General features: G+C 45.7%; 1 protein-coding gene across 2 annotated transcripts in view; it reads left to right on the forward strand.

The window, feature by feature from the left end:
* The window catches only part of LOC142560467 (uncharacterized), a 60,400-nt gene that overhangs the window by 34,493 nt on the left and 3,932 nt on the right, over positions 1-21,975 (forward strand). For both annotated transcript variants that reach the window (XM_075672600.1, XM_075672601.1), the window contains 5 exons: positions 1,684-1,962; positions 8,510-8,674; positions 13,427-13,573; positions 14,120-14,241; positions 17,201-17,749. In XM_075672600.1, the coding sequence (XP_075528715.1) occupies positions 1,684-1,962; positions 8,510-8,674; positions 13,427-13,573; positions 14,120-14,241; positions 17,201-17,749 (1,262 nt within the window). The remainder of the gene's footprint in view (positions 1-1,683; positions 1,963-8,509; positions 8,675-13,426; positions 13,574-14,119; positions 14,242-17,200; positions 17,750-21,975) is intronic.

The following is a 21,975-nucleotide window of genomic DNA, read 5'->3' on the forward strand; positions in this document are numbered from 1 at the left end:
TTTAAAGCAGTGAAACACAACACTGAGGTGTCGTGCGTGGGCTGAAAGTATGTCAGGACAGTTGAGGTTGACTTACGAGCCGTTGAGAGAGAATATCAGTTGTGACAAAGTTTGGGCTTCATACCACTGAGCTTGCTATCAGTTGATAGAAATAGCTCATATTAAAAAATATTTGATTCAGTATGCATCTCCTTTTTATTTGTATTTGAGATTGTCCGAATTGATCTGCAGTTTTTTTTAAAGACATTTTATTTGTTGTGCATTTGACTAACCATTCTATTCTCTTTTTGAATAACATAAATGCTGCTCCTTCATACTTAAATTGGATTAAGTCATTTTGATAAAAAATTTTTTCATATGCTTACTAGAGATGACAGCATCTGGCGATATCGTTTCAGCCTGTCTTGACATAAAACATAGTTCTGCATCACTAAGGGAATTTCGCAAGGGCACTCAGGGACAACTTGGAAAACTCAGGGAATTTGGAAATGTCAACTTAGTAGACACCCTGCATGTATGTAGTGTTTCCACTTTTCGTCGTGCAAACACGATGGTGCATTGTCTCCATCGGGCGGCCGGCAGAACAATAAGCCCCAGAGATCAGAACGGCCTCCAAGCGCCCTGTGCGTTTGTGCATGAAGCCACGTCAACATCAACATCGTTTCGGCGTCGTGCCAGAGGGCATTGTGGTGTCGTGTAAACAAGGACTCGCATCATGCCGAAGCTCAGATAAAAAAAAAGACTTCGGGTGCACAGCATAAAAGAAAAGTTAGAAATAGTTCATGCTATCGAACGTGACACAAAGAAGGCAGTGCTGTCACATGACGGGGATCTACTGCTGACTACGGTGTGTGGCATTTGGAATGTTAAGAAGTTGCTCGGCAGCGCTGCTGCGACCGCGAAGACATGTCGGCTAAGAGGTTAGATTTTTCGCCATCGTTGCCTGTGTTGTTGCCAAAGTGTCAACTAGCGACAGTGATGAGGACGACACGGAAAGCGACAGCACGGGCGATTCAAGCCCGTCAGTTGCACAAGCTGCGCGTTACGTCAGCCTCGTGAATGCAATTGTTGCAACGAGAACAGGGGCGCGATAACGTAATTCTATTCCAAATGAAAATTTCAGTATTTTAAACTCCGGCATCCGGCAATGAAAAAGGTGCCCCCGGGACTTCTGCAGCACTACTGCACACGTGCATGGAGAATATGTAACGCCAACGAGGAATCTGCCATGCGAGTGTTTGCCGAGAAGAGGGGGCTGGCTGAAAAGCTGGCACGCAGCTTCAGTAAGTTTGAGGCCGCTGTCATTGTCGTGCTAGGCCGCCGCGGCATTAAACGAAAATAACACTTTTGTCGCGCGAAGGGAATAAATACTGCATGTTTTTTTCCCCTTTCATATGATGCACTCTCTCTGAGTTCCGTTTTCGACAGGTAAGTGGGTGATCTCATGCTATTCGGTTAAACAGTACTACCGTTTAGTACGTACTTTTTCTGAGCTCCGGCCAACTACGGCTTAACGAGGTTTCACTGTAGTATAGAGACAAGTAACCTTTTCCGGATCTAGTAAATAAATTTATTTTTTCACTATACCCGTATTCTATTCGCTATAACTGCTAGTTCACAACAAGCGGGTTCATTGTGACGAGGTTGCACTAGATAATTCCAGGCATACTGGTTGTCTTGCAGGTTCCGTGAAGCTCAACCGCCCCATGATCACTATACTGAGCCAGAAGAAGACGCGTGGTAATGTTCGCAGCATCGAGGACTCTGTCTTCCTCAGGATGCAGCAGGACTGTCTGTCCCCCTACATGGACAGCCTCTTTGAGGACTCTGCAGCTGCAAACCTGCTGCATGCAGAGTGCGCGCTGCGGCTGCCCTACAAGGACCTTGCGAAGGCAGGGCTGGATCTGCACGCTGAGCCCTTCTTCCGTTCCCTGCTCTGGACCTTGCACCAGCGGTGTCTCCGTAAGTACAGCCTGCCTCGCTGCTAACAAATTTTCTGCTGTGCCAGTCGCACCCCCTACTTTTCCCAACCTTCAAAGAAAAAAATAAAATTGGTATAACATGCACCTTGTTTTAACTTAGTTGGCATAATGAAATACGATTACCGTATTTACTTCATTCTAGCGCGCCCTCGATTGTAAGACGTACCCATTTTCCGTGACCAAAAAATTAAAAAAAAAATTATAACCTTGATTGTGATGCACACTTGTTTTCCATGACCAAAAAAAAAAAAAGTGACGGAATCAGGTGACGGAATCGTTGAGACGCTGAAAGGATTGGCCCGCGTTCCGTAAACCGAAAGGCATGCGGAGAAATTCAAAAAGTCTGAAGGGTGTAGTGATGGCACTCTTGGGAATGTCTTCTTCAGCGACTGGTAGTTGATGATAGGTGCGAACGAGATCGATCTTTGAAAAGATCGTCGCACCGTGCAATGCTACCGTGAAATCCTGAATGTTCGGTAGAGGGTAGCGATCAGGGACTGTAACATTGCTTAGTGCTCGGTAATCACCGCATGGGCGCCAGTCTCCCGTCTTCTTATGCACCATGTGAAGTAGTGATGCCCAATTACTGGAGGAAGGGCAGATGATGCCAAGTTGCAGCATGTGTTAGAATTCTGCGCGAGCGAGCTTGAGTTTCTCCAGGGACAAACGCCGGAGCCGGAAATAGACCGGTGGGGCGGAGGTGACGATGTGATGGCACACATCATGTTGCACCGGTTGCGTCCAGTCTGGCAGGTGCGTCAAAGTCGAAAACTCGCGTAGGAGTGCGGCAAAAGGTTCGTCCAACATGGCAGAAATAGGCATGACTGGCGATGTGTCTGGTGATGGGACGTCGAGAACAGATAGCTGGGTCACGGTGTCTATGAGATGGTGTCGTTGGATGTCGACAAGGAGTCCGTAGTTGTGTAAGAAGTCTGCTCCAATGACTGCACGACGGACGTCTGCAACCAGGAAAATCTTGTCGAAGGCCAAGGTTTAGCATGACTGAGCGTGACGAGAAAACTGGAATCCTGGTGCCGTTGACAGCTTGCAAAAATGACACAGGTGTCGCTTTTCGGTCGGAGTGGTGGGCGGGGAGAATGGTGACGTCAGCTCCTGTGTCGACTAAGAACCGTTGTCCCGTAATTCTGTCCGCCACGTAGAAAAGGCGACTTGTGTGTTGGGCCCGACCATTCGTCGCCGTTAGAGGTTGGCTGGCCTGTTTCCCTGCCAACCGCAGGGATGCCAACAGTGACGAGCGTCGCTTCCAAAACGGCGGTGGTAGTAGCAAACGCCAGACGTTGTAGTTGATGTTTCATTGCGGGTGCCCGCGCGTCTTGATTTGGTGGAACTACGGCTGCGTGGGTGACGAGATGACGTTACGGTGATGTACCGCTACACAGATGATGTGTTCCAGGCGCTCACACAAAGAGTCGAGCGAAGATTGCACTGTTGAGGGAAGGGTTTGCAGGCCGCTTGTGTTGTCACCTGGAGACGGTGCCGTGGCAGCGATGGTTGGGGTGGCTGCTTCCATGACTTTGTTGACCATAGCGGCAAGTCCGGTAAGGTCCATGGTGGAGGCTGTCACCAGGACCTCTGCACGTTAGCCGGGAGTCGTTGCAAAAACAATTTGTGCAACAGCGCGTCATCGATGGATCTCTCGTTGTTTCCGAGGAGCTGGCTCACTTGGCGAAGAAGTTGACTAGGGCGTCGGTCGCTGAGTTCTTCAGCAGACAGAAGCTGTTGGATGCGAGAATGCTGTGGAGCTGCTGTGCGCTGTAGCAGGGCTGCCTTGAGATCATCTTAGGCGGCTGTAGGGGGAGTTCAAAAAATCTGCTATTTTGTCAGTGGCGCCGGGCGAGAGCACTGCAATGGCATAATGAAACTTTGAGGCTTGAGAGTGGATACCAGCAACTTGAAATTGCGACTCGGCCTGAAGAAACCACGCCGAAGGATGCTGGTCCCAGTACCGTGGGAGGTGGACAGCGATGGCCAAACAGGAGGGCTCACCGCATTCCTCGGAAGGGTTCCGGCCTTGAGCTCTCGTGGTGTTGGTCTGGTCCATAGTCATGTCTACCACAGGAGTGTATGGTAGTATCACGTCCGGGTCACCAAACTGTGGCGACAAGGGACCACGTAGACCAGTAATGTCTCGGGCTCTCGCAGGAGAGGGAAAATCGACACTTGATCTCTTAGCATAGCATTCTTTTTAAAGGGACACTAAAGGTTACCAGAAACTCAAGTTAAAGTGGTAGAGCAATGTTCTAGAACGTCTAAGGCGTCAATGTAATCGCGAACAGAGCTTTAGTAACCGAGAAATTGAGGTAAATGCATGACACGATTTGAGACCCCCCAGCGACATTCCGGTACTAGCCCGATGACGAAAGGTCTCCTCATAATTTGTGTTACTAATACTCAACTACTCGTATTAAAAATATCATTTCATTCGATTATAAGCCGGAAAAAATGCTACTTGTCTACGTCTATTCGATTCTAGGAAAAAATAACATTTTGACGTTACCCTTCAGTAATATGGGTGTTCGAAAGGTTTCGTTTTCGCTCGACTCTGCGCCGCGCACGCTTTGGAGTTTCAGTAGTTTCGTTATTGCGTCGTGCTGTGAGGGTTCTGCTCGCGAAACTTTCATTTGGAACAAGCAGCGAGAATGCCACGTCCATGTGATGTCGTGGGAAGCCCTCGTTGCTTTCCCGCTCCGGAGAGCCGGTGTCGAGGCAGCCGTCGTAGTACGCAACGACGCCGGCAGTGCGAGCCCTCAGAAGCAGGTCGCGCTCGTCGGTGCTCAAATCGCTGAAGTTGAGCCCACCATCGCGAGCCAGTCTGTCGGTGTCAGGGTCCATTGCGACGAGCGTCGAAGTTAGCGTCATAGAATGAAGTACCAGCTTATGGGCGTCTTGCGCTGGAGTGTGAGGTATAGTAGCGGCGCCTGGTGGCGGTGCGGGAAACGACATCTGGGTCGTGCCAGCTTGGGTCGTATTGAGCCCTGGCTGTGGCGAAGCACGTTTCTAGGCCGAGTTTTGCGTCGATTCGCACATTTTTATGCCCTGTTGCGAGTGCGAAAAGGCTCGTCGCTTCTCATAGACCACGCCGACCACGCTGCGAGCTCGCTGCAGCCTATAGTTTAACGAAAACGGACTCTCCGTGTGCCGTGGGACGTAACGTGGGACGTAATTCGTTTCTCCTTCCGCTAGCCACCATACTCCCGCTTTCGCTCTGCTGTCGGCTCTGTCTTGGCTCTGTTTCTGGCCGCGCGTTCGCGTTTTGCGCAGAAAAGCCGTAGCGCCGTCTGCGGACGCCGTTCTACTCACCGATGGCGCAACGTCACTATGAGACCATGATGTCAGTTCTCCTCGATCGGAGGGCGGGCGATTTGAACTGCGCTAGAGGTACGCGGACGCTTCAGAACACATTTTCTCTTAAAATAAGTCTCTCCTTGGCACGAAACAAGCGTTTCGAGGTTTCTGGGATGGTATTTCAACAGTCCACGTTGACTTAATAGTAACCTTTAGTGTCCCTTTAATGCCCTTTCAGAACGCTAGCCTGTGTCGGAGCATGCCAGCCGCTTGTACCTCGTGTAGACGCGAGCGTCTACGTAACTCTCATGCTGCTACAGTACAATACCGTGCACCTCGTGCTTTAATATACAAATACTATTTTCTCTCATTTGGAAAAAACAGATTTATTCCCACTACATTAGAGTTGCGATGAATAAAAACACAAATGGAAGCGGCGTACCTTGCTGCCAAGATTTTCACTGCGCCAGTACGAGTGCGTGGGGCAATAGATATCACTCGTCGTCGCTATCAGACATTTCCTTATCGCTGTTAACAGACCAAAGTATTTCATCCTCGGCGCCGTCCATGGCATTCGAAATCCTGCACTTTCTAAAGGCCTTGTTGACTATGGCAGATGCGACCGTGCACCATGAATCTTTCACCCATCCAGGAAAGTCCTGCAATAAGGCCCTCTTCATTTTATTGGCGGCATGAATTCGTGGCAGCCACTTAGAAGCCATTCGGTGTAGAGCGCCCGAATTCTATCTTTCACTGGCTTGTTCAAACAAACCTCGAGCGGCTGGAGCTGCAATGTCATGCCGCCGGGTATCACGACAAGGTTGGTGTTGCATGCAGTCAGTTTGTCCTTGATGCACTGGTCAAGGTGGCACTTGAAAGCATCGAGCACAAGCATCCCACGCAGACCCAAACTGCCGCCGGGTCTCTTTCGCCAAACGTTATCAATCCAGTCAGCGACCAAGTCCATGGTCATCCAACCTTTTTCATTTGGGTGCACAATCACGCCACTTGGAAACACCACGATTCCTTTCGGGAGCGTCTTCCATCTGAAGATAAGATACGGGGGCAGCTTGAGCCCATCCTCAGTGCAATAAAGCATTGCGAGGACTAGTTTCTTCGTGGCCGGAAGACAAATCGAGCACTTGCTTCTCCCCTTTCATTTCAGCAGTTGTGGTGGCAGGCATGTTCAAGTAGATCTGATCGACATTTCCAATCTGTCCGAAGTGATAGCCATTTCAATGGCGCAACTTCAAAACGTACCACTGAAAACTGTGCAATTTCTTTTCATATTCTTCCGGCAATTTTTGGCATATCCCTAGTCCGCCTTCGAAAAGAAAAGCCTTTTCTTTTCACAAAATCTGATTGCCAGCAGCTGCTCGCTTTGAAGTCACTGTGCATTAGCCCTTTCTGTAGGGCTAACTGCATCGCCCGTACTTTGAGCAGATCAGTCTTCACAGGCCGCTGTGCCGCTCGCTGTTCTTGCACGTACTCCGTGAGCAGCTCTTCTGTTTTGGCGAAGCGGCCCTGCTTCGGTCCATGTAAACCCTTCCTTGTTGCTTTACTGGCGAAAATATTCTCCTTCTGTTTGCGCCAGTCCCCCACGCAAGTTTTGGGAACTCCGAACGCCCGTGATACGGCCCGGTTTCCGTTCGTCTTTGCACACATGTTTACTTTCCTTTTAAATGCAGCATCATGGTGGACTCGGTGTGTCTTTGCAGTCGGCACTTCCATGCTGATTGAATAAACGCAGAAAACGGGAAGACGGGCAGTAGACTAGGTTGCACTAGCGCCTAGTTACACGTACAACACGGAGGTATGCTCATGGAGGAAGCTACGGCAGCTAGGCTAGAAGCGCGTACGAGGCAGCCATTTCTTGAATGCTGATGGCGATATGGTAACACGGATTTAGGGTTGTACTTGATTCTAACGTGCGTGCAATTTTTGGACCCGTTTTATCGGAAGAAAAGTGCGCGTTAGATTAGAGTAAATACGGTATACATGTTTGTAAGTTTATCGCGATATGCTGTACTCACCCATTTCGGGGCAGCAAATTTCCGTAAACTTTTTACTAGCTGAACAAAAGGAAAAGGGGTTAACTGAGGGGCATGATTATTATTGATCCTTTCATGAGAAGCCAACAAAGACACCAAGGACAGCATAGGGGAAATTACTTGTATTTACTGATTGAATTAAAGAAATGATAAATAAAAGATAGTGGTATCCGAGAACCGAGTTAAAAAAAGAAGCATAACTGCGTTGGGTCATTTCTTGTATTCTCGATCGCAAACATTCGCTCTGGGAAATCGTTCATAATGGCATCATATCAACGAGGTTCTACTGTTTTCCTGAAAACCTGGTTTTTTCCCCATAGTAGCTGCTACGAACCCTGTTAGAGTAATGTAATCTGAAACACACTTGGAATGGCACCGTGACGAGGGTATTGAACCAGAACTGAATCAGTGGCAAGCTTTCCACGGCGACTTGCGACCCGTATCATATAATCTAATAGCAAATTTTTGTGACACACACGATGGAATCTTTTTCTTGTCGCCATTCATAGATGCGCGTTGGTATCTTGTAGCTTCAAGTGTTATTATTGGGGAGCATTGTTATTTTGCGCGATACACATTGTGTGTATTGCAGTAAAGCATATCAAATGAAAGCAGATCGGCTATTTGGAACATGCCTGATGGTGCAAATTATTATAGCGCAGTTGTAGTTTTTTGCCGGCCTGGTCTAAGATTTGTTCTTGCTAGCCTACAAATTTTTATGTAGTTGTTTGCAAAAGTTTCTTACCTACCCAAACATAAGTTCCTTTATAGACTGCATGATGTGCAGTCTATGGAGAGACAAGCTTAATTGGTGGCTGCTGTCTGTTGGCTGCTGTCTGTTGGCCTTGTCTTTCTTTGCTTTTGGGCAACATTTAATGATTGTGCAGCAATAACAAAATGCACCAAATGGCTTGACATAGCTGCTAAACTGCCCAAAGTGCTCCAAAACGGCCAATTTTTCTGCTCCAAAATGCAGGTGTGGCTTCTCCTAAACTGCTTCAGAACTGCTGCTTTTATTTCTGCTCAGAAAATTAGCCTAATATCCTAAACTGTCTGCACCACCGGTGCCTACTACAGCAGGTGGACTTGTGGGAAGTATGCTGTCCACACACAGTGCAAGCTTACGTCTGCATGGCCTTGATCGTTGTCAACCGTTCTTGTGTTCTGTAGAGCAGCTTCGAGAGAAGGCGAGCATTGCGGTGCCTCCTGAATATGGCCGCACCATGTTTGGTGTCATGGATGAGACTGGCACCTTGCAGTACGGCCAAGTGTTTGTCCAGTACTCTCGGGACCTGGCACACTACATGCCTGAGGATGAGCACGTTGTCCTTAAAGGTACGGCTGATGGCACAGTGTCCTTATGTTGTTTCAGTGTAAAATTTTTTTTGCTGAACTTGTGTTTGCATTCTTGAAGGGACCCCAAATTTTAACTGTAATGCCAATTTAAACAGTAAGAGGGTCAATTGCCAGACGAAAAGGAAGGACGAAGTTTCATTCTAAAAATTTTGTTCCGAAACACTCGCTCTGGTACACCAGTGCGCAGATTTCTAAGTATTTTCATGTGCAGTAGAACCTCGTTTATATGTTTTGGAAAGAACTGTGAGAAGAAACATACTAATCGAGAAAACATACGATCTGAAGTAACAAAAAATTTGACACTCAATTGTTGTTGACATCTACGTAATCCGAAGCGTCGTGTGGATTGTTGCAGTACAAAACGCCGAACATGCATCGAGCTGGTAGTGCTCAGACGGCTGGAGACAGATTTTGTTCTTTTCATATTGTGGGGTGTTTTAAGAGGGCAATGGGAGACCGAAATGAAATCAAGCTGGTGGGCGATGCTGGATGCTGCTGCCGCAAAACGGGATGCCCACATTGCGCTGCCTGCAGCAGGGAACGGTGGCGCGTTTGGGTTATCGCCTACTAAAAGCGTGCAGTATGCTATCAATGGCGCAACACACTATGCACCACGCGCTGTAAAACGGATAGGTGAAGATTCTTATTGCAACAGGTTTGGCAGTGATAGTTGTGAATGTAGCGTGCAACGACTGGGCCGAAGATTTGCTGGTATCGAAACAAGAAACTGTGCGTGCCGTTGTTTTCACGAGAGATGTGCGGCTATATAGTGTTCTTGATTGCGTGCGCCTCAATCCTTTTCTTGTTCACATGGGGTCTAGCAGACGGAAAATGTATACGATCGCAGTCTGCAGCAGGTGATGGCGTCTCATTTTGGTTATCACTTATTGAAAGCATTCGCTACGCTTCTGATAGCAATACACGCTGTGAAACAGATAGGTTGGCCCTGTATCGCATCATCTTCAGGATCGGTCCACGTATGGGGAGTGCTAAATGCCACCTACTTTACCTCCGCCGGGGGTTGAACCAGCATTGCATTACTTTCAGGATCGGCCCATGTATGGAGATTGCTTAACACCTGCTTTACCTCCACCGTGGGTCGGCCACGTATTGCACTATTTTTGGGATAGGCCCACTTATGGCAAGTGCTTAACGCCTGCATCACCTTTGCTGTTGGTTGGCCCTGCATTGCACTATCTTTGGGATTGGCCCACATGTAGGGAGTGCTTAACACTTTCAGACGCTGTGTACACAATTGTGTACAGCAAGATAGTGCATCAACAGCAAAAGCACCGATGAAATTAATGATATTTAAAATGTGTTGCATACATCTTGAAACACTTATCATTGGAATTGTGTTGCAGTTTTGAATAATGTGCAGAATGTTTTAGCAAAATCGGTGGCAAGGTAGACGGTTGGGTCTTTTTACTCCGTGCCTGTAGTGATTTGACTTCTTCTAGTTATGTAGTGATTTGACTTCTTTCATTGTTTCTCACAATGTCATGCACCAGGCATAAGTTTTAAGTGGCTGGATAAGTGCTTTTCAAGCTTTTGAAAACACGAAACAGTTCATGTTCTCATATTTATGTTCCTGTAGCAAGTTTTCGCATGGAGTCCACATTCTGTAAACTTGACAAAGCTCAATAAACAGTTGACAATTCTTAATATTTTCTGCAGCTATACACTTTCTATGATTCTGAAGATGCAAAAAATGTGGTGAAAGCAAGTTTTCAATCAGCAGGATAAAGTGGTGTCTGAAAGAGTTAATGCCTGCTTCACCTCTGCTGCAGGATGGCCCGGCATTGCACTATCTTTGGGATCGGCCCACGTAATGACATTTTGCTCTAGCAGGGCCGCATCAATTGTGGCGCATACTCGACGGCATGAACGCAGGTGGTGTCTGACGCGGACACCGGAGGAGTAGGCTCGAGTTTTGTGTCGACACACGGAGAAGATCCTAGGGGGAACTAACCCTTAACAACTTCGCTGTAAAACTGTGTTTATTGCAGCACAGCCAGCAATACATTTAATTTGTATTGAATATTTGGGTCCATCCGAATATGCGAAAATTTTCGAATGGCTAGTTTTCAAATTGGATGGGAATATTAAAAATGCAGTTTATGGTATCCAGAAATTTTTGAACCTTAGCACAGTCCTAGCGATAACTTAAATGCGCCACCATTCCTTGCTGCAGGCGGCGCAAAGTGAGCATCATGCTTCTCTCTGGCAGCATTGTATTGTCACACTGTAGTGACTGAAAAAAACGCAGTAGCAAAACTGAATCACGAAATGAACTCTTTATTGGGCGAACCTGTGCCCACAAAAGCAGTGAGCACAGTCAACGATCGTTGAAATCTGATCAGCGGGTCAAGCGCATTGGCTTTTATACATGACTCGTCAAACGTTCCACTGTAATGGCTGGTGCCTGTGTGCCTTCCAGAAAGTACTTCGCAATTTCCATTGCACAAACAATTGGATTATGCATGGTTTGGTGACAACAGACAACGGATAGAACTATCGATACCATTAGATAAACTTCCGATACATGCAGGTGCACCCTGCATTGACAGATTACGTTTAATATTTGTTGGCCAGTGAAAATCGGCCACCAGAGAAAGTACTCCGGCATTGCCCTATCTTGTTTCGGGTTCCCACTGCTGTCTTAAAACGCTACACAACAGAAAAATTATATGCCATTATTCTAATCTAACTCGAGTATTGATTTCAAGTAGTGAAAGTCATGAAAAAACTCGTTACAATCTAGTAAATACGGTATTCGAAATGGGTATTCTAGAAGATAAGATGGCAGATTTACTGCACTTAGCTCTGGAATTGGGCTAGAGCACTTCCAGGGTTTCTACCAACCAGGAAAACCGGGAATTCTCTAGGATTTTGAATAGTCTGTAAATATTCAGGGAAAGTTCAGGGAATTTTTGCTTTCTATCAGGGAAAATTAGCTGTCATTTTATGGATATGGAACAAAAGTCTGCCTAATGCTGGCTGGAGTAAGAGAGAAGAATCGTAATGAATTGTTTTTGATGCTGTGTCGTCGGCGGAAGGAGTTGCCAGTGTACAGTCAGCGACCGATTTTCCGGAGGCCCAATTTTTGCAACATGCGTGGTAATGTGGACGGCTTTGCGGCACCACTACATACCCTGTAAAGTCAATGCATAAGAATGTTTTAAATTTCAGATGCAAGAACCCTTCGCAGTCTGATTTTCCGGACATTCTGCCACGAGCTTAGGTCTGAAATGGCACTATTTAAAGCCAACACCGCTATTTTAAATTAACTTGCTGCCTCGAACCGGCACTCTCGGATGCAGATCCGCTGGCAGCCGTAGCCACCGCCACGCCAACGCGAGGCCTAGCTGCTTCGACGTTTGCAATTAAGGTTCTTGCCGATCGGTGCCATGTTTTTTAATGAAAGAATTCGCCGCTGTCAGTAATCGCACCGACTCCCCCTCTGTAATTTTTGCGACTGGCTTCGAAGCTTAGAAAGCACGGCACATTCTATAATGCCGGTTCTTGAAGGCAGCTTCGCCTGTGCACAGTAGTGTTACACGGAGAAGCATACGTCAAGTATTGCGGTGAAGCTGAACAAGCTTGTAAAGGGGCAATTGTCACGGGGCACTTTACATATTCCCTAATTATACACACATGCACCTGCCATTTCTTGTCACAGTATGAGCACTGATATGCCTAATAAGTGTACTGGCAGGCTTTCAGAGCTTTTTCGGGCGTGCTTGTAGCGACTTGAGCCCTTAAGGGCAGTAAATAAAAGACATGCATTCATTATTTTGGACGTTTTGGGGTCCCTAGGGAGTCCGAAAAATCGGGTTGACTGTATAACAGAGCTAACTTAGAGGATGCTTCAAATTCCCCGTGGCGGCATTGTGAGGATGGGAACAGAAAGGACCGTCGCATTGAGGAATGATCAAGAAAGGAACTGTGCCGCCTCTTATTTGAAGGAGCTTGAGCTCAAAAAGCAAAGTGTTGGCTGACACCGAGCTGCAGATGACCTTCATCCAAACCAAAATAAACTCTTTAAAGGGGTGAAACGCAACACTGAGGCATTGTGTGTGGGCTGAGAGTACGTCACGACAGTTGAGGTTGACTTTCCAGCTACTGAGAGAATCCCACTTGTGACAAAGTTTGGGCATAATACTCATGAGCTTGCTATCAGTTTTGACAGAAATAGCTCATTTTTGAAAATATTTGCTTCTGTATGCATCTCTTTTTGTTCATATTTGAAAATGGTTGACTCGATTTGCTATGGGCTTTACCATTTATTTTTTAAATCTATTTTATTTGCTTTGCATTTTACTAACCCCTCACTTCAGTTTTCTATTTTGAATAAAATAAACACTGCTCCTTACTATTCCAACTGGATTAAGTAGCTTTTTTAAAATTTTTTAACATGCTTACTAGAGAGTGACAGCATTGGGCAACATGGTGTCAGCCTGTCTTGACATTAAGTTCTCTGTCACTCAGGGAAAACCTGGAACATTCAAGGAATTAGAAAATGTCAACTTGGGAGACATCCTGACTTTAATACATATTGAAAATCCAGCATTTGCAAGATAATTACTTGTTAGTAGTCTACATAAACATTAACATTACTGGTCATCTGAACAAAACTAAAACCATCTTTGAACTAGTTTATTGCTCATCGTGACGTGCAGGTTCCCTTGGCATAGGAAATAGCTCTGTACTTTTCCAAACTTTGTGCAGGCAGTGTGGTAGTGACCAAAAACCCTTGCGTCCATGCCGGCGACATCCGGAAACTGGAGGCCGTAGATGTGCCTGCACTGCACCACATTCGTGACTGCATAGTCTTTCCTTCCCTTGGCAAACGGCCCCACCCCAACGAGATGGCTGGTGAGTAGTGCGGTTCGGCTTGCATTTACACGTCCCCTTTAGTAACAAATTAGGGTAGACGGTCAGAAGATGTGTCGGTCATTCCAAGCCGCAAGGGTCTGTAGTGAAAGATAGTCAAGGTGGTAGTATGCTGAATCTTGTGTATTTTCTAGTGAGTCCTTATCATTACAGAATAGTTAAATATTCGTTTTTTTTTTTTGTGCTGTCTGTCATTTCGTACAACAGTTGCATCACTGGCTCACAATACACACACACATTGCTGCTGTAAGCATTACCATAGGGTTCAGTGTCTTTGGCTTAAACAGAAAGAGAGAGTATGTCCAAATTTTAACTTTTCAAGTTAGGGGCTGAAAACATGGCATGTATATGTAATTTCATGTGCTTACTTCAAATATGAGGTCCATTTCTATCTCGTTTGGTTCCAATTTTATGCGTTCACAATTAGTTTTCTAGACACATTTGCAAAAAGCAGCTATGCATGCTTTGATTAAAGAACACGTCTTCACAAAAGTAAAAAGGTAATAAGAAGTTTCTCTTTTTTAACAGGGTCTGACCTGGATGGAGATGAGTACTCTGTCATTTGGTACCCACCACTCATTTTCCACAGGAACGATGACCCAATGGACTTTTATGATGATGAAGCTGTGGAGAGTGAAGGTCCTGTTCAGGTCGGCTCCCATTGTTAGCTTCTGGAGTTGCATGCATTTCAGTTTGTGCAACAGGAGATGCATTTTGTAATGGTTTCATTTCCCATTTTCTTTTTGTTTGTCATGTGCTGTGCCGAGTGGATGACTTTGGCAGCCACTGTGCATGCAACCCTATATCAGCAAAAGAGAGAAAAAAGTTTAAGGATGTGAAAGTTAATTGTACATTTAATGGCCAAGTTTAATGATATGTTACATTCCTCTAACCAGCTAATCTGCACGGGGGGAAGAGGGAAAGAAAAATAAATGGGATGGGTGGTGATGATGATGATGACTGAGGCAAAAGGCAAAACATAATCAAGTCTGCTTACCGCCTGATGTCTAGGCCCACACCTTCTAAAGGGACACTAAAGGCACATATTAAGTCGAGCTAAAGTGATAGATTAGTGCTCAAGAATCTCTAAATTGAGGTAAATGCAGGACATGATCAGAGACTTCCTCGGGTCATTCAAGCACTTGCCCGACGACGAAAGCACTCCTCAGTTAAATTCTGTTACTAGTACTCAACCACTCATTGCAAAAAACATTCTTGTATTGCACTATAAGACGAAATATAATGCTACTTGTTTAGTTCTATTTCATTCTTAGAAAGAAGAACTCATTGAAATTACTCTTCACAACGACGCGGTCGGTCGAAAGGTTTCGTTTTCACTCGACTCAACCATGCTTGCGTGTTTTGGTAGTTTCGTTATCGTGTAGTGCTGTGCTTGTTTTGCTGGCTCGCGAAACTCGCACAAACTGCAAGTAGAAGAGAATTCAGCTTCCATGTGATGTCATGGAATGCCCGAGCGGTCTATGCCACTTGACTAAAGCAGCTGCAGCGGTGAATCCACTGCTCTGTCTTGGTTCGGTGCCGCCGTCTATCGGGTGCCGTTTTACTCACCGACGGCAGCAAAGGGTGGTAATGGCCTACGCAGTGTCACCACTCCCGTGGTTGGGTGCTAGGAGATTTGAATTTCGAAAAATGTATTCGGACCCCTCAGATGCGATTTTCTTGTAAACTAAGTCTTTTCTTGGCACGAAATAAGCGTTGCGAGGTTTCTGCAATGGTATTTAAATAGTCCACGTCAACTTATTATTTGCCTTTAGTGTCTCTTTAAAAGATCAAGTAAGAACTCGATAGCCTGAAACTTGCGTTTGCAGTCATGCCAAGGTCCTACTGTGTCCTGTGAAAGCTATAAACATGGCAACATGCACACTCCGACACTTAAACAACGGATGCATATTTGGACAGGCAATGATCCTCCTAAATGTTTTTGTGGGGTGATTCAACGAGAGATCAAACATGCATGTCTGTTTAATATTTTTGTTTTGTCTGGTTTTTATATGTCATGTAGGAATACTCAAACGGCACGGAACCAAAAATTTTATTCCTGAAAAGCCTTCTTAGCAAGCCAAAAAAATATTTGAAGGAGGCGGCGTGAGCGTCCTCCTATTGCTTACAATATGTTCTGATTTCACGGCAGAATTAAATGCAAGCTAAAACCGATGGGCCAGGAACCCTTTCTGCTCATTTTAATATGTTTCACACTAAATTAGTTCCATGCGTTTTTTATGTTGGCCACATACAAAAATATGTGTACGTTTGAGTGAGAATTAACTTTCTTTTTTAAGCTGCCATTGTCGGTTAATTAGTACATTGCTTAGTACACGCTTACATTAGTACATGATCGGCGTTCCCTGCCAAACGAAGTAATAATGAGGTTTTACTTTACTTATAGGGAGGTTTAACTGTATGAAATTTTAGCTGTAGTGCCTAGTTCTAGTGCAATGCTGAGTTCGGCTTCTGGATGCCTTCTAACGCAAAACTTGACTTTCTGTACAGCTGTCTTTGCGTGATCTCGCCTGAAGGACAGGCGTCTTGCAGATAAGAACTGTGACATTTAGAACACACAGTGTATCCTTAGAGCGGGGCAGCAATGAAATGGTTCGGTGAACAAAGCGAAACTGCGCTGAAATCTAATGTTGACTTCCGATGGCAATGGTCGCAATCCAATGGTCGGAGCAAGTTTTTCTGCTCGTTTCGGAGCAAGTTTGTTCCAATGACAGAGTCAGGGCGGGAGTAAGGTGTTCCAATGAGAGAGTCGGAGTGTATTCAGAGCGCGAGTCACTCCGTGGAGCAGAAAAAGATGCTCCGCCAAAATTGGCGGAGTGGACCGGAACTCTGCGTGACGTATTTCCTTTACCACGTTTGTCTGCTGGGAGGCGCCACCGGTCACGACTCGCGAGGAAGCAAAAGCTGATGCACGCTTGGCGAGATATCCATTCCGCACTTTTAAAAAAAAACAACAGGTAAACGGCACTGAAGAGACAAGTGACGGTGGTGCTGGGAGGAAACGACAACACGCAAGGTATCCTGGGTAACTCGGCAATAGAAGTTCCGCTTCCGCCTTGCCCTGGCGGCGCAGTTTGTGTTCCACTCGTGGATTTGGAGGCGTTGCTCTGCACCAGAGTTGCGTGCTCTGACTCTGCCATTAGAATTCAACATAACTGAAGTTGTCTTCTGTGTCAGTGCTGCTGCCATTATCCTCAAGCTCTTAACCAGATTCTCAGAATTGCTAGAAATGCGGTGCTTTCCTGTAGGAGGTGTGAGGGGTGTCGATGCCATCTTGGAAGCTAGAAGTGCTCATTAGCCCGCCTGTTTCCCGACTCGGAAGGTACATTAAGAATTTTTGTGGGGCAGAAAAATGAAACTGAAGCATGAAACCGAAGAAAGTTTCAATATAACCCGTTAGATTTGCTATCGGAGAGTGTTTGAAGAGCCAGGTTGGCAAAGTATGAATTGCTACCATTGATAGTGGGCTATTGATCAGAATACGCATGAGCAGGAAAATGTTAACGGATGATAGTTCAGTGATTAATCTTTGGTGGACTTTAGTGAAATGTCATCTGTACTTCAGCCATACCCGGTGGTCTGTTGCAGGTGGAACACATGGTTGACTTTGTGTGCAAGTACATCCTGCACGACGTTGTAGGTCTTATCAGCAATGCGCACCTTGCCTGGGCAGACTGGCTGCGTGAAGGCGTGAAGTCAAACATGTGCAAAAAGCTCGCCCAAAAAGTGTCACGTGCCGTTGACTTTGCCAAACTGGGACGGCCCGAGAGCCTCTCAATGAGTGAGAAGCCGGCTGCTTATCCGGATTTCATGCAGAAGCACAGTGAGAAGGACACATACCTCTCCCGGAGTGTGCTCGGCAAACTTTACCGCAAGCTGGGCGGAATGGTTCTGGACAGCGTGGGACCCGTGGCTGACGTAAAGCCCGACAGTCGGCTAATCATTGAGGGTCACGAGGAGCACATGGAAGTGGCAAAGCAGGCTCTGGCAAAGTACCGGCTGCGGATTCGATCGCTTCTGGCTACGTATGGCATCACATCGGAGATCGAGGCACTCTCTGGCGCTGTGATGACCATGGATCCCCGCATCTCTGAGAAGCACGACCACACAGACGTGGCCGTGGTTGTGGAAACCCAGGTAAAGTTGATGAGCTGTTGCTTTTCATTTGCTATGATTTGAAACCTGAGGCACAGAAGGTGGATGAGTGCCATTGAGATAACTAGGAACAGGCTCACCACACCCAGTCTGCCTGCCTTAGGTGTAATATAATGGGACTAAGAATTTTAGTCGTGTGTGGTAGATCAGCATTTGCTGCAACCTGCAAAGATCTCGATTTTTATGAATATGTCTGCAAATCTTGGACAAGGTGAAGGTGAGAAACTAGTACATGCTTTGCCCTAACCTGTGTGCCACTATCCTATACTCATTGTAGGCACTGATATAGTTACTGGCCCATTTCATTGTCTTAGTACTGCAGTATATTCCCCTTAAATTGCATATACAATTAGCTGATTCTACTGATAAACTGATAAATTTCTGGACTTTTATTTACCGTATTTACTGGTGTAGTTTGTGCACATATTCTTTTTAGAATTTAGGGCTTCAAAAATGGGGGTTTTGTGCGCAAGTTACGCGTAGATTTCGTGAACATGTCTGAAATAACGTGTAAATAGTCCTAATGCTCAACCTTTCTGTACCGACGTGGGAGCGGCCTGCTAACTGCTGATGCTCGTCTCGAAGGACTTAAATAAAGTTTTACCATACCTTACTAATAATCCTAATGTGGAATATACATTAAAAAAATTGCACTATCACAGCACATGCGAAGAGTACATATTTATTTAACAGAACACATACTTTATAACCTGCCAAATCTAGTCCAAGGCTAGTCAGAATCGCTGGCTGAGAAACCAAACTCTGATTCGTCCTCATAGCCGCTGTCACTGGCCTCGTGTGAGCGAACTCTTCTGCTTTTTCCAGTACTGAACGTGAATCTCATTCGCGTTCATGTGCTTGGTGGCGGCACGGTTCCTATTTTTTTTCCGACAAACTGTGACAGTGAGTTTGAATTTTGCCGGATAGTTATTAACCGGCTGACGGCGAAACTTGCACTACTGAAATCAACCAAAGGTGGGTTCCATCACAGTGCGGATGCAGAGAAAGAGTGGCAAGGCTGGTGTGACTGCTGCGGAGCTGCTGCTGTTACGCCCTCGCACACCTCCGATGCAGAATATTCTGGCTTTAATTGTGCTGCTGTGCACTGTGGAAGGGAGAAGGGGAAGGCGGAGGGAGACGCACATTCCAGCAGTTCCGACGACCCGCAGAAGGGAAGAAAGAAGGGATGTGTATGTTTCAGGAAGGGCTAAGTGGAGACAGTGTTATCGGGAGGATCGACGCACACTTACTCCAGTGGTTTGCGTGTTGGGGGCTTCTGGAGGAAAGAACGGAGGGACTAGGCATGTGGCCGCCCATATAGTCTGACTGCGCTTGTGCGGCGCGGGCGCCCAATGTTTGCCTTTCGCGTGTGCGCTGGCGGGCTGACGGGGAGTGTGAAATATGCAAGTAAATTTTTGTCTTTCATAAATGTGGCTAAAAATTAGGGGTGCACAAATTATTCAAGTAAATACGGTAGTTTTTCATTGACTCAGCGCTGTGCTCTCCCACTAGACTGAACTTGTAATAATTCAAAGGCTGCTTAGTTTCTTTGCTGTTAATACAATTGACATTGTTTTTAGTAGCACCCTGCTTTGTATGCTTTCGGCACTGTATTGAAGAAACGTCACACTTAATTAAATTAAATTGTGGACTTTTACATAGCAAAACCACAACATGATTATGAGGCACACCGTAGGGGAGGATTCTAGATAAATTTTCAACTTCCCGGGGTTCTTTAGCGTTCACCCAGCGCACGGGTACGCTGGCATTTAAATGTCGCACTTCATGGCACCACATTATTATGCAGAAGTATGCATCTCTCTAGGTCTTCGAAGCAGCTACAGATTGTGCGAAACATATCTGTGGTCATTACAGGGCTAAAGAAGCAAGCAGTTGGAACATGTAATCACATTGTGGTTCTGATGAAAGCATTGCACACCTCATTCATAGAAACAGTATGACGTTACATAAATGGCAAACTGTATTTTCAGGTCAACAGTGAAGTTGGTAGAATATGACACAGGCTGACTGTGGCAGGCCCCTTTCATAGAATATACCTGCATGACCTCCAACTATGTACGGCAGACATTGTTAGTTCGGCTCTGACGGGACTTATTAAATTGATTTTAACTATATACGAGTGTAAACGAACAAGATGCGTTTGCTCAAATTTGCCCAATTCTAACACATCCCTGATTTCAAAACATACAAAATTTTTATGGATTTGAAATGGAAAACTAATGTAAGAATGATATTAGCGTCCCTAAACAAAGTAAAAATCTAACATGCACTACATTTTTTTAGTAAGAAAGATGTAGCATGCCTGGAATTGTGGCAATAAGAAAAGCAACGAAAAACAAATTTTACCTTTATAGAGCACAAATATATTTCATAGATGCATGTCTGTTGTCATTACTTTCAGAGTACACTTCAACAATTGCAAACGGGACGGTGGCTCATGCCTACACTAACCATTTTATTATGTAATCTTGGACTGAATGAATACCCTAAAAATAGTGCGAAATATTCTCGTGTGCGCATTTTCAAGGGCTTGGACTATGTGTATAAAAGTGCATCAAATTTTTAATTCTTTTAAGTTTATTTTCTTTTTTATTGTTGTTATTCATGAATGAAGAGTACATATATACCAATGCAAAAATATTTTTTTCTCGCTTTACGGTCACCCTAGAAAAATTACGGTAAATTTTTTTCAAAATAGGTCCCTCAGAAGAATTGGAATTTGCAATAAAAAAAATCGACCCTGAATGGGTTAAATGGTTGCAAGTGTGCAGTAAATTTTATTTGTGACTGTAGTGAGGTGGCATTTCTGTGGTATGAGGCCACTTGGCTTGAAACGTCTCTTGTGATTGTAAAAACTTGATGCATGTGGCCAACTGATAAAAAATATGGGCAGAAACTCCCCACTGGTCATTTGTCATATAGTGCGTAGTATTCCTTGGAATCATTACTTGTGAAACTTACACTGTACCCTTGGAACTAAGACTGCCCTGTGTTATACGATAAGCAACCCCAAAAAATATCACATGCGCTATAACGATCTCACCAGTGAACTTGTTTTTACCACCAACCTTCTTTTTTTTTCTCGCATATTTTCCTTGCCGATGTGCTCGCCTGGGTTCCAACTTGTCTCCTTCAGAAGCTTCTTGCAGTTGTTGGAGATGCAATTCTCTTGTTGCTTGCATTTTCCACGCTGCCTGCATTCTCACTGCGCTTCCATAGAGGCTGCATTTCGTGCAAGTCTCCTTACTGCATTTTGACGTCTCCGCTCTTTTTACTGAGCAGTTTCTTGGGGAGCGGCATAGTCACAGAATTTTCATACAGTCGAGCACACATATAATGGCCCCACTTAAGACAAACTTTCGCTTAAAACGAACGAGACCTGTGTGATCGCCAATATATAAATTATTTAAATGGGATAAAATCGCACATATAACGAACGTCTTTAAGCCCTGTCGATCGAACGGCGTAAACCCGGCGTCGTGATGCGAGATAACGATGACCTCCGACCCTTTTGCGCGTGCGGTCTGTTTTCCCAAGCCCTCTCGCAGGCGAACTAGCCATTTCGTGCCCCACAACCCTCTTCCTGCTGTCATGTGCTGCCCACGACTGTCTGTGTGTGGCTTCCAAGGTTGCCCTGCCCATCCTCGCAACTCCGCTCCCCTCTCCTCACTCCTTTTTGCAACTCCCTCGTCTCAACGGGCACGCTACGGTGCCAGCTGAAGTTCCGAAGTTTCGTTTTCTGGCCGTTACCGGTGAAGCAGGCATCTCCACACTAGTCTCCATGCTTCCTCGCTTTTGCACGTCGTTCTGTTCGTGCCTGAGTTGTATTCAGGATGGCGGACGGGAATGCTGTGCCTGCAGCGGTCACGAAACGGAAAGCGCTGGACATGGCAAGGAAGCAGGCCATATTGAGGGAACTGTCTCAGGGTGCTAAAAGCCGAGTTGGTGAAGAAGTACAATGTGTCGAAATCAACCATCTTGACGAGTGTAAAGAGCAAGGAAAAGACTGCCGGCTTTAATGCTGACGTAGAGTATGTGCTACTTAAGTGGTTCTTCGATGCATGGGCTCGCACCGTGCTGATAAGTGGACCAGTGATGCTGGGCAAAGCCGAAAACTTTGCATTCATGCGAGGTTTTCCTGACTTCTGCCCAGGCAGTGGCTGGCTACATTGATTCAACGTGCGGCA

This window comes from Dermacentor variabilis, chromosome 10 (assembly GCF_050947875.1).
Source record: "Dermacentor variabilis isolate Ectoservices chromosome 10, ASM5094787v1, whole genome shotgun sequence".
Classification (NCBI taxonomy): domain Eukaryota; kingdom Metazoa; phylum Arthropoda; class Arachnida; order Ixodida; family Ixodidae; genus Dermacentor; species Dermacentor variabilis.